This window comes from Electrophorus electricus, chromosome 5 (genome assembly GCF_041902795.1).
Source record: "Electrophorus electricus isolate QZ-2024a chromosome 5, ASM4190279v1, whole genome shotgun sequence".
In the NCBI taxonomy this organism is placed as follows: Eukaryota; Metazoa; Chordata; class Actinopteri; order Gymnotiformes; family Gymnotidae; genus Electrophorus; species Electrophorus electricus.
In genome coordinates, this window is record NC_137501.1 from 3,496,706 (window position 1) to 3,508,919 (window position 12,214).

General features: G+C 47.3%; 3 protein-coding genes across 5 annotated transcripts in view; 2 read left to right on the top strand and 1 right to left on the bottom strand.

Moving 5' to 3' along the window:
- Positions 1 to 612, bottom strand: part of skic3 (SKI3 subunit of superkiller complex) — a 19,317-nt gene extending 18,705 nt beyond the window's left edge. For both annotated transcript variants that reach the window (XM_081715008.1, XM_027006224.3), the window contains exons 1-2: positions 389 to 612; positions 28 to 120 (exon numbers count right to left, since the gene is read on the bottom strand). In XM_081715008.1, coding sequence (XP_081571134.1) covers positions 28 to 117 — 90 coding nt within the window. In that variant the 5' untranslated portion in view covers positions 118 to 120; positions 389 to 612. The remainder of the gene's footprint in view (positions 1 to 27; positions 121 to 388) is intronic.
- Positions 613 to 714: 102 nt separating this feature from the next.
- On the top strand, positions 715 to 7,877 carry nol6 (nucleolar protein 6 (RNA-associated)). The gene is made up of 26 exons (XM_027006245.3): positions 715 to 861; positions 1,149 to 1,364; positions 1,466 to 1,582; positions 1,696 to 1,878; positions 2,185 to 2,353; positions 2,464 to 2,595; positions 2,686 to 2,849; positions 2,944 to 3,064; positions 3,384 to 3,442; positions 3,563 to 3,664; positions 3,792 to 3,907; positions 3,996 to 4,173; positions 4,311 to 4,433; positions 4,614 to 4,762; positions 4,850 to 4,925; positions 5,023 to 5,163; positions 5,287 to 5,404; positions 5,563 to 5,717; positions 5,931 to 6,094; positions 6,174 to 6,326; positions 6,444 to 6,541; positions 6,630 to 6,754; positions 6,839 to 6,928; positions 7,035 to 7,235; positions 7,365 to 7,466; positions 7,580 to 7,877. The coding sequence occupies exons 1-26, from the start codon at positions 823 to 825 to the stop codon at positions 7,724 to 7,726; spliced, it is 3,438 nt and encodes a 1,145-aa protein (XP_026862046.2). The 5' UTR covers positions 715 to 822; the 3' UTR covers positions 7,727 to 7,877.
- A 284-nt stretch (positions 7,878 to 8,161) lies between these two features.
- Positions 8,162 to 12,194, top strand: arsk (arylsulfatase family, member K). Of its 2 annotated transcripts, none has more exons than XM_027006246.3 (8): positions 8,162 to 8,295; positions 8,432 to 8,561; positions 8,746 to 8,905; positions 9,085 to 9,367; positions 10,246 to 10,417; positions 10,502 to 10,726; positions 11,073 to 11,288; positions 11,646 to 12,194. In XM_027006246.3, the coding sequence occupies exons 1-8, from the start codon at positions 8,179 to 8,181 to the stop codon at positions 11,918 to 11,920; spliced, it is 1,578 nt and encodes a 525-aa protein (XP_026862047.2). In that variant the 5' UTR covers positions 8,162 to 8,178; the 3' UTR covers positions 11,921 to 12,194. The 2 variants fall into 2 exon arrangements, with proteins under 2 accessions (XP_026862047.2, XP_035385970.1); XM_035530077.2 differs by having other exon boundaries at positions 9,085 to 9,157.
- The last annotated feature ends 20 nt before the right edge of the window (positions 12,195 to 12,214 follow it).

Genomic DNA, 12,214 nt, shown 5'->3' on the forward strand with positions numbered 1-12,214 from the left:
AACCCAAAAATGCTTGTCAGTGCTCACCTTGCAATGTTTCAAAGCCTCTTTAAATTCCTTGTTTTTGATGGCTTCTCTGGCACTTTTCAAAGCCGACTTTACTTCTTTATTTGACATTGTCTATGAGGGGGAAATAAAACCAGCAGCTAGAATATATGATCTATATGATACATCTATATTATATAATATAACCTCAGCTAACTAGGTTTACTTTGTTGACTGACTGCTAGCAACCAACCCGCTAATTGGCCAAATGCAACTTAACTACACATTGCAGCGCAATAATTGAGCTCAAATCACAGCGTTCTGTAACGTTAAGACTATTTCACAAACAGATTATTAACTATAAATGAAGTAACTAACATAACTCGACATATTTATCTCTCACCACTGTGCTCGTCTGCTCGCTTCAGAGGAGCAGACTGCGCATGCGCCAAACTACAATTTTTGCTGGTAGAACGAGGGGGAAAAAAAACAAGATAAACTTTGATTCGCATTGATGACACTTTTAAAATAGCTTAAAGCGCTGGTTCGGATAGCGGAAGGTTATAATTAAAAGCCGAAGAAGTCTCGTTGATCTCGGCCGCCACCCTCGGAGCACTTGACCGGAAGGCGTATCTAACGCGCATTCATCCAATCGTGTAAAAAGACGTCACATGTCAATCACGGTACGTTTGCGGCCCCTCGGTTTTACGGCACATTGGTTTACGACACTGCTTTGCGTGTCTCACGTTCTCCATGTGATAACATGCTGAAGACACAAACCCAATGAGTTGTAGCACGTTTCTACTCTCCAGTCGTTAAATCATATGCGCATTCAAGATGAAGAGGAAAGGTTCGCCGCTAACGGAAGAAAATCGGGTTCGTTTGTATATCTGCTCTCACAAATGACAGATTTACTCTATAACAGTTAGTTAGCCTGTTAGCTAGTTAACCAAGCATACTAAGCTAGTGGTTTCTTGTTTCCATGTAATTTGGGTTGCATTGTAAAATAACATGGCTTTCGTGTAGTAACGATTCATTCAGAGTTGGGTTGTTATTTGACAGTGGGGACGGTTGATTGGAGACCTGTAGCTGATGTGCAGAAATATTGCCCACTCTTCCTGTTCATCATGGTATTTGATGATTATCTGTGCACTTCATGACAGATGGAAACATCGGACTCCTCTCGTTGCGAAGAGCAGGAGAGTGCAGAGAAAAGCAAACGATCCAAACAGAAAGACCAGACTCCAGCCACTGGGGATGGTGTCGTTCGTCCCCTTAAGTTGTCCAAAGGAGAGTTGTACAAAGCTCCAACAGTCGAGGAGCTCAGTCAGTTGAAGGAGGCTGAGAGTCTTTTTCACTGTAGTCTCCTGAAAATGCAGGTCAGTAGTGTCATCAGGGTGTCGCACACACATCTGGATGCCAAATCCACATCTTCTACCCTGTATAGTTCCATGATTGGTTTCTTGTGGTTCGTCTGCAGATGGATGAGCTGCTGAAGGAGGTGGCACTGAGTGAGCGCAGGAAGAAGCTGGTGGACTCTTTTGTGCAGAAGATCACGGCTCTTTTGCAGTCTGTGCCTGACAGTCCAGTGGTGGAGGTTTGCGGCTTTGTCTGCACTGGCCTGGACTCAATAAATTTATGTTCTGACAGTGTTGAGCCTTTTCCTTGTCACTGTGATTGAATTGGTTTGCTTTCTGTCCTTCTGCCCAGCTAACAGACCTGTCGTGGTTGGAACACTCTGGCATTGCTGTACCGTTCATCCTGCTTCCAGAGGCGACTAAGGGAAAGTTCCACATGGAGCCTCCTGTCTCGGTTGACCTGATCGGGAGTTACCCACTGGGCACCTGCATTAAACCAAGAGTTTCTGTTGACCTGGCTGTCACAATTCCTCCTGTAAGCTGTAGCTCCTTCATACCAAGAGCAACCATTACCAATGTGCAAAATGTATAATCAAGTGCTGTTGTGAAGTTTATTTAATGTACAAATCTATACAATTTATACAACTTACTTTAACAAATTGCACATATACACAAGTATATGTGCAGTTTGTAAATGTGAGTTGTATAAATTGCACAAATCATACGCAAAGACAGAGTTGAGCGGCTATTGGCTATGACTTGATCCAGTGTTCTACTCTGAACATAAAAGCAGATGTCTTATAACCCTGGGAAACGTGGTTACGTTGATTCTTGCTCTTAGAGTATCCTGCACCCAATGGATGGCATAAACCAGAGGTACTCTCGAAAGAAAGCACTGTACTTGGCAGGTCTGGCGCAGCACCTCTCCTCCTCTTCATCAGTGGGCACACTGCGTTATTCTTGCCTCCATGGCAACAGGCTCCACCCACTCCTAATAGTCACACCCTCAGGTAGCATGCGTTATGTCCTACCATTGACAATTGGAGACAATTGGATTTCATAGCTGAAAACCATGCTGGAAGCAGCAATATCTGAGCGAGTGCTACTCCGCCACCTGCAGGTAAAGAGAGCAGCAGCACCACCTTGCGAATTCACGCCCTCCCTCCTCCGGACTACCTCCAACCGAGCCGCTTCAAGCCTCAGAGGAACAACGTCCGGACAGCTTGGTTCACCGGCCAGGACTCTCAGCAAGGTAAGCGCACCCTTTCTGCGGCCACCTTCCCTACTGCCTCTACTCCTTTTGGACATTGCTGACTGACTGTTACGTTTGGGTGGGTTTTAGAGGTGAGTGAGCCTCCAACTCCGCATTATAACAGTGCGGTGTTGGCGGACCTGCTGCCCTGCTCGCACCTGCACTTCCTCAGTGCCCACAGTGTCCAGTGTCCAGCCTACGGAGACGCTGTGGCTCTACTCAAAGTGTGGCTAAGGCAGAGGGAGCTGGACCAGGTAAGCTAATGTTATCTAAAGCCAAGTGTGCATCTCCTTATTCCTGATTGACTTAATCCTATAGCTCTTTGGCTGTGTGTGTGTGTGTGTGTAGGGGGCTGGTTGTTTTGGGGGATTCTTGGCAGCCATGTTGCTGGCTTATCTTCTCTCCACACACAAAGTGGGCAAAACCATGAATGCCTACCAGTTCCTCAGAAACGCACTGCACTTCTTGGGTAAGGGTGTGCCTTCTGTGCCCATCTCTGCCTTTTTTTCTGTTTTGACTTGACAGTTATCTACTCTGGAAAATCAGTGATGGCTTTGTAAGGTACATTTACGAGGCAGGTCCCCGTTTAGGCTAAAAAGCATTTCCAGTGGTGTCGCCGTTACAGTTTAATCCAGTACTGGGAGCAGTTACCATCTGGGACATGGGCCACTGGTGTGTAGGTTTGGCCATTATTTACAGAGAATTCGGTCCAGATAACCCCACCCCATCTCTCTCTTTTTGTTCTTGTTCTTCTTCTTCTTTGTTTTTTTTGTTTTTTCCCCTCTTAGCCACCACAGACCTGACTGAGAGTGGTATTACGTTGGCAAACAATCCGGATTCAAAAGCAGTGAGTAGTGATCCAACAATTGTTTTTTGCTCATTAATTTTGTTTTCGGTTTATTTGCTTGCTTTAGTTTACAGTCATCGTGCCTTAATATAACCGTCGTACTCCTTAACAATTCTTTAGCCTTCGCTGCCTGAGTTCCACAGCGCTTTCCAGGTTGTGTTTGTGGACCCCTCTGGGCACCTGAATATGTGTGCAGACATGACCGCCTGCACTTACAAACAGGTGAGCGTTCTCCGTCCCGTGTCCATAGGCATGCTACTGGCGCTGAAGTTTCTTAAATGCCAGAGCATTCTGATTGGTCCGCAGATCCAGTGTGAGTGACCAGTATGCATTTCTGATTGGTCCACAGATCCAGTATGAGGCGTCGCTGTCTCTCAAGTTTTGGGATGACCCCACCGTGGAGGGCTTCCAGACTCTGCTTATGACGCCCAAACCTATGATCAGAGCATATGACAATGTCTATCAGTGAGTGTCTCACCACTGGTATTATACTGGCTTTGGACTTTGATTAGACTCGCAGTACTCAAGCTGTGTATATCTGTGTCTCCCTCAGACTGAGTGGCCTGGTGAAAATGCAAGCCTCCTGTAAGAAGCTCAGTCTTCTCGGGAATCTCATGGACCACAGTGGGAACTATGTTCTTGCGGTGCTCCCCTTTATTTTGTCCCTCCTGCAAAAGGGACTTGGAGATAGGGTCCACCTTCTTACTCACTCGCTTCCTCCAGACCCTGAGGTAGATGCACAACAACTGATGGCATTCCTATGCATCATTCATATAGACTGGTTTTGTGGTTGCTTTGAGAGAGCACTATTGTGTGTCGTCAACATAGTGTAATTACTGGTTTGGTTTCTTTTAATTGACCTGAATAGTGGCCAGTACGTAGCAGGCCCCCTAAACATAAGGACCAGCCACCCCTGGCTATTGGCCTGCTGTTGAACCTTGAGCGTGCCCTCTCTGTGTTGGAGAGAGGACCTCCAGCAGACAGCCCTGAGGTAAGAGTATGTCCGTGTGTAAGACTAACCGGGTTTGTAAGTGCACATTTTTGTGTGTTGGTGCATTTGTGCCACCGTGTGCATTAAAGAGACTTCTGGGCGTGTTAACGCGTGGCTGAACTCCAGTCTCCCCTAAAGCGCCTTCTGCGCGTATTAACTCTGAGCTGTGCTCCTGTGCAGGCAGCTGACTTCCGGCAGCTCTGGGGCTCTCGCTCTGAGCTGCGGCGCTTCCAGGATGGAGCCATCACCGAGGCCGTGCTGTGGCCGGGCTCCTCCGTCTGCCAGAGGAGACGGGTCCCCCTAGAGGTCATCACGCACCTGCTGGAACTGTACGCCCACCACACGCGCACTGCAACGGCACAACAAAGACAACCCGCGTCCCACCGTTCCTGACGATGCTCTTCCGTTCTCTCTAGGCATGCAGGCATTCCCAAATCATGCGTGCGCTTCGTAGGAGAACAGGTGGCTGACCTCATCAGGGTCGGAAAAGACGTACGTATTGATGACGCGTAGCCGGTCGGTGAGCCTTCCGCGCCCTCTCGGTAGGGGGAAGCCCCTGAAAGCGCATACTGACACCTCTGTCTGTCAGGCGAGCGGTACAGGAGAGGAGGAGAGCCTGAAGGTGGTGCAGTCCTTTGATGACCTGAGCAGAAAGCTGTGGCAGCTGGAAGGCCTGCCTCTCTCAATCACATCCGTGCAGGGCGCACATCCGGCCCTCCGTTACACCCAGGTGAACTGACCTCACCTGACCCTGTAGCTATAAGGCTGCATCCATTTCCTTTGGCTTTTGTTTTGAGCTGCTTTTTTTCTTTTGTGATGTTTTTGTTTTTTGTGGGGTGGGGGGCGTCTATAGGTATTCCCGCCTGTTCCGGTGAAGCTGATCTATTCGTTCTTTAACCGTGAGAAGAGTTGCCGTGCCTTGGTTCCGAAGGAGAACAAACCCTGTCCTTACTACATCACTCCCATTAAAGGTTCGCCAGCAGAGCACCTCTGCTCGCCGCCTTAAGACGCACCATCTGTACTGGAGTGTAGTACTGGGGGGGGGGGGAAGCATGGTGGTCGTGTCTCAATGGGTGTCTGGCTGGCCGTCCTTTGGCTCAGCGCTGCTGTTTTTCCCATCTGTCCTCAGTCATTTGCCACATGGAGGGGAGTGGAAAGTGGCCTAACGACAGCTTGGCCATCCGACACATCAAGGCAGCGTTCCACGTACGCCTGGGGGAACTGCTTAAAGCCCAGCACAACTATACGTCCCGGCCCTCGCCGGCACACCTGGATGTGTGGAAGGTAACGTGCACGTTTCTGGTTGTGTGGACAAGTATTTGGTTACGTATACACTGGTAATATGCACTTTGGCGACAAGCTACAGTAGTTTATTTTCTGGCCAAATGAATAATGGATATTGGTGTCGCCTAGAAGTTGTGGCTAAAAAGAAAAAAAAAACATTTATTTATTTATTTTTGTATTGCTTGTGTGTGTCTGCCACACGTTGGCCTTCAGGATGGGCTCGTGTTTCGGATCGAGGTGGCATACCACAGGGAGCCGCAGGTGCTGAGGGAGAGCGTGACCCCAGAGGGCATGCTCATTCGTCGAGACAACCCAGAGGCCCAAAGGGTGGAGCTGGAGACGCAGCACAAACCCTTCCTCACCAGCACCCTGCACGGGTACGGCATCATGCACGCACTTACGCGCACACACCCCTATATTTGCGGTCCTGCTGAATCCGTGTGGCTTGTGTGCCAGGCTGCAGCAGCAGCACCCGGGTTTCGGCGCCGTGTGCCGACTGGCCAAGCGCTGGCTGGCCGCGCAGCTCTTCGGCGGAGACGTCGGCGAAGAGGCCACCGAGCTGCTGGTGGCCTCGCTGTTTCTCCAGCCTGCCCCCTTCTCTCCTCCCAGGTAAGTCGGTCTCTCTCCGGCTGCACCGTCAGTTTCTGCCTCTGTCCTTGACCAGTGTCCTCGTCGCGGCTGGCCGGCGTTCATGGCTGAAGACGGCCTTGTTCTTCTCACCTTCAGTTCCCCTCAGGTTGGTCTCCTCCGCTTCCTTTACCTGCTCGCCACGTTCGACTGGAAGAACAGCCCCCTGGTGGTCAACCTCAACAGTAAACTCACAGGTCTGCACCACTTGGAGCTTCCCAAATCGGCCTCTCCCATCCCTGGCGACGCTCATTTTCACGCGTCCGTGTCTTCTCTCCGTCACAGCCGCCGAACACACCGAAATCAAGAATCGTTTTATGAGCTCGAGAGAATCCCTACCTGTGATGTTTATTGCCACTCCCAACGACGAGACGGCCTCCGTTTGGACTAAGGAGGGCCCCTCAGTGCAGGTTCGTCAAGACATTGCTTGTTCAGTTACCAGGTGGAGGCTTTCATGGTGAAAAGATTTGAATTGGTGTCCCGTACCCCCATAGATGCTCCAGCGCATCGTGACAGTTGCAGCCAAGAGCCTGCACGTTCTCGAGACCCAGTTTATGGATCCCAGCCAAAAGCAAGACATCCGGGTCAGTGTCCCCAGCACTGAAGTTTGAATCGGAGTGTTTGCTGAGAGGTGGCTGATGAATGCAAGTCTCTCTTTGTGATTTTTTTTTAAACATTTTTTTGTCTCAGGTGGTGTTCCGACCCCCGCTGGATATCTATGATGTCCTGATCCATCTGAGACCCAAACAGGTCCCTCTGATGGGCCAGTCTGTGGACCCAAAGTTTACCAAGTTGCCCCGAGGAGCCAGAGAAGAGGAAGCAGTCAGTTCAGGGGGTGCTTTCCCCGTCGTTGACTTCGATCCTGTAAAACTGTATCTGTCAGAGCTCAAGGTGAGTTTCTTCCTTCCAACCATGCTGGCTCAGCATCTAAGCCAGCACACGGTGTCCGTTGACTACGTCTTGCAGGCTGGGGGTACAGTTGGGGCTACTCTGCTGATGATGGCCCATGTTTTTGCTCAGGACGCGTTCGGCGACGTGGCCCTGTTCTTCTACGACCCGCATGGCGGAACTGTCATCGCAGTGCTGTGGAAGCCCAAGACCTTTCACCCACAGCCATTCAAGGTTGGTCATAAACACGGTGCCCTCCGAACGATCCAGTCATTGTGAGTGGGCTTTACATGAAACCTGCTCCGGTTGTCTCTGTTCGTTCATGCTTGCTCCGTCTCCCTTTTTAGACTTCTCTGATGAACGCGCGGCAGGTGAATGTGACTGACGCGGCCACCACTGTTCCAAACGTGGAGGCCATAGTGCGTGACTTCCACGTCATGGGAGAGGGCCTGGTCAACAAGGTGGAACTCAAGACTGAAACCTGGGCTGTCTGAGACCTTGGAAACGTCATGCAAACAACTGTTATGTTTTATGTATACATGCGTTTTATGTATATTTCAGAGTGCTTCTTAACTCTTAATGTGGACTTTTTAAATTTATTCAAAATGTGGTCATGTATGAATAATAATGTGGTTTATCACTGTATATGACTACGGTTCCTCATTTTAAAGTCCATTCGCAGCGTTTGTAAGGCCACTAGGTGGCGGTATCCACCCCACTGTGTTCATGGACGACGTCGATGAAACGACGCGAAGAAAGCGGTCACGAACTTGTACATGCAAGTGGAGTGCAGAATGTTATTTCAAACACTTTACATGTTGGTTAACGTTGTTAAAGATTAAACTTTGAGTATATGAAAGCAGTGACATGTTAAACGCGCAGTTTACTTCAGTCACATTTTGTCGATAAAGCCAAAGAAGCTATCCAGCCCGTGTTAATTAGGACGATGAATACTGTGCGACTTTTCGTGTTTCAGCTTTTCCATCTACAAACACTGAGCTTGTATTTGTACAACACAGCAAATCAAAGGCCGAACATAGTAATGATCATGTGCGACGCGTTTGTAAGTATTTGAACAATTTTGCAAAAAGAATCGCGTGTTTGCTATTGCAGCATTGATTGAGGTGGTGGGTACTGCTTTAATTGTGCAGTCCGATTTTTAGTGGTCGAATTGACCAGGTTTGTTTCTTTTGCTTTAGGATGGACGGTTATCCTTTAATTCAGGAACTAAAGTTGTACAGCTACCTTTCATTGCCTACGTTAGGCAGATGGGTGCCGTCTTCCTCAACTCCTATACAAACTCGCCCATTTGCTGTCCTTCAAGGGCAGGTACAGTGCGTTGGCTCCTTAATAAAAGGCTTGAAACAGCGTGGTTATATTCATGTCCTAAACGTTACTGGGGCCACTTTCGCGCAGGGGGTCCTAGATATTCCATAGGGAAAAACGGAATCACGATATAAAACACACACACACACACACCCCTCTTAAGTGCAATATGTGTGTACGTTTCCAGCCATGTGGAGCGGTCGTTGGGTCCACTTAACACAGGCCTGGAACAATTACAAATGTCTTCCCCCCAATGCCACGACATGGATGGACCATCTCCAAAAGAATGGGTATCATACCCACAGCATGGGCAAACTGGACTACACATCAGGGGGCCATTCTGTCAGGTGACTGGAATCAGTATCTGCTCAGTTACTGTACTTCCATTGGTGTCCTGCCAGTACTCTCACGAGGCATACAAACCACTGCATTGATTATTGAAGTCAAAATTTAAATACATTTTTTATCATGTCTGGTGTAGTTGTTTTGCCCTTCAGTAATGCATTTCAAAAACATCACTGTCTAGCAATCGTGTGGAGGCGTGGACGAGGGAGGTGCCGTTTCTTCTGAGACAAGAGGGTCGTCCAATGACAGAGCTGGTAGGCGACGCATCCACAGTTAGGGTCATGACCAAAGACTGGAAAACCACAGACAGCGCCACCCAGTGGATCAGAAAGAATGCTACAGCTCTCCCACAACCATTTGCCCTATACCTGGGCCTGAATCTACCACACCCCTACCGCACAGAGTCCCTGGGCCCCACTGCCGGAGGCTCAACCTTCCGTACCTCCCCATTCTGGCTCAGAAAGGCAGGTTGATTTACACAGACCACTGAAGTTGCATCTCATTTCATAGGTGTCATGCCCGTATTTGGAACTCCAGGGGAAAAGGGTTTCTCTTTGTGGAGAAAAATTAATAGAAATTTAGCATTTAAAATCTGATATGCTTTATTCTATGTACTTTCTACTCCCAAATGTACCAACTGGGTTCTCTGAATAGTAAGACAATTAAGTATTTGAAATATACAAATATTGTTCTGTACAAGCTAAAGCTACTGTGCATTAAAATGGTGCTAAGTTATTTGAGGCTGGCTATATCCCTGTGTGGCTTGTCAGCCTTTGTTAAGGATGGACAAAGGTCACTGAGTATCAGATGAAAAAAAGATGATGTGCATCATCGCATATGTTACCTAAAAATAGCTCACTGACATCTTGCCAGAACTGAATTTTTAAAAGCTGAATTACAACTGAAGAACTACAATAAAATGAGAGTTTTCTAGTCTTATCATGTAAATTCAGTGCACAGTAGAAACGGTACATGTCATAGTACAAATGATCCAGTGGTGCTTGGGAGATAAATGTGTAGGACAAAACTTGTCAGATTCTGAATGCTTTTCCCCACTTTTTTTCTTGCTTGCCACAGGGTGTGAAACACTTAGGAAGCACTAAAAAACCTTTGGACACAGAAACGTATTTGGATACAGCAGTATGGTGCTGATAACTGAGATTCAGAGGTCTACTAGTCCAATGGCAGCGTTATGTGATTTAAATATTAATTGTGAACATAAAATAATACAATTGAGAGAATGAAAAATGTAACATGAGGGATATTTTAGAAACCCTTAATTATCCATAATGTGTCCCATCAAAAGTGCCAGTAATGCTGAGTTTGTCTCTGTTTTTCAAAGGTCTCTCTAGAGCACATTTCTGTGCCAAGGTGGCTGCCATTTTCAGAGATGCATCCTGTTGATTATTACTCCACCGTCACCAAAAACTGCAGCGGTAACTTCACCGAGCAGGAGATCAGACACATCAGAGCCTTCTACTACGCCATGTGTGCCGAAACCGACGCCATGCTTGGCAAGCAACACGCGCTGGTGCATTTCACACCCTAGTTCCACTTGCTGGTCGTATACAGTATGTTTTACTGCACGTCTGTTGCAGGTGAGGTGATTGGCACTCTCAGAGAGACGGGGTTATTGAACAGCACTGTCGTGGTGTTTACCTCCGATCATGGGGACCTGGCCATGGAACACCGACAGTTCTATAAGATGTCCATGTTCGAGGGCAGCTCCCATGTTCCTTTACTTATGATGGGGCCACGGATAAAGACCGGCGTAGAGATCAGATCTCCGGTATCGCTCGTAGATCTGTACCCTTCATTTATTGGTAAGGTACCCTTTTATTGGTGAAGCTATTGGTAAGCTATCATAGTTATTCGGTATTATGGCTTAGAGAGTAGTAAGGAGACATCTTGTTCATTTAAGAAATAAATCATGTTCCATTTGTTTGTTCATTTGTAAGTTTACAAATGAGAGTTGTGTTTTTTGTGACTTATGATTTATGGACAGTAGATGTTAATCCCCTTTGTGTAACACTCCAGACTCGGTTGATGAGAAGCTTTAAAAAAAAACAAAAAAAAAAAACCGCAGAGCAAGGAAGCATATGCCTATCAAACCACTGATTTATAGCACTCTATATTAGACTGTAATCTTGAATATGATGTGTTTGTCAGATTTTGCAGGTGTCCGAATCCCAGATGGCCTTAGTGGTCATTCTCTGGTTCCTCTGGTCTCACGGGCTGGCCAGAGTGCCAGTGAGCCCCACCCTGGCTGGGTACTCAGTGAATACCATGGCTGCAATGCTAACGCCTCCACTTACATGCTGAGAATAGGCCAGTGGAAGTACATCACCTACTCGGATGGCGTGAGTGTCCCTCCACAGCTCTTTGGTAAGCTGCTGCTCATGACGGCAACGCACCACATTGCATATGAACAGAACAATTTGATTGATTGTTAATTTACTTTATTAATAGAACCGATTGTTCTAACATAACAGATGTACCATGATTCATGCGTGAAAGTTTACAGACATCTTGAGTGCAGCGAGAGAAGAATAGTTGAAACAAATTTTAACATGGGTGAACACGTAGTATCTGTGAAGCATGGTTATTTGTACAGTGATGATTGGTGGCAGTTCACTTTTGTCTGCTGTTAAAAACGAGCTTTTTTGACCTGTCTCCTTCTGTAGCAGGGTCATATATAATTGTGTATGGCTGCATGGATGCTGTTTTTCCCCAATCATCTAGACCTTTCCAAGGATGCCACTGAGCTAAAGGACCTGGCATCTCACTACCCTGGTGTTTGTCAGCACCTGGACAAACTGCTGCGCTCAGTGGTAGACTATCCCAGGGTCTCCCAGGCTGTCCAGCGCTACAACAAGCAGCAGTTTCTAGTTTGGAAGCAGAGCCTTGGGAACAATTATACTCAGGTGATCGGCAGTTTGCGCTGGCACATGGACTGGCAGAAGAATGCTCAGTATAATGAGAAAGTTATAGAGGACTGGTTAACTGGGTTGGACTGATTTAATGCAGTACAGAACTGCTAAACTGGAGCCAGTTGCCGGGGGGAAACAAGGCTTAAACACTGCAGTAAAATGCAGTTACAGCTTTTCCTGCAGGTCTATGGCGGTCTCAGAACAGAAGTATGACTTTGGAAACAGACCTAACCATTCATTACAATGCTTAGGCAGATATGCAAGCTCATATTGGTTCAAGTGGGGCTAATTTTCTTTTATATGCAAACTTTAATTTATTGTGAATTAAATAAGTTATGCAATAAATTCATACATGCCCTTATTTGTTGAGTGTTTGTAACG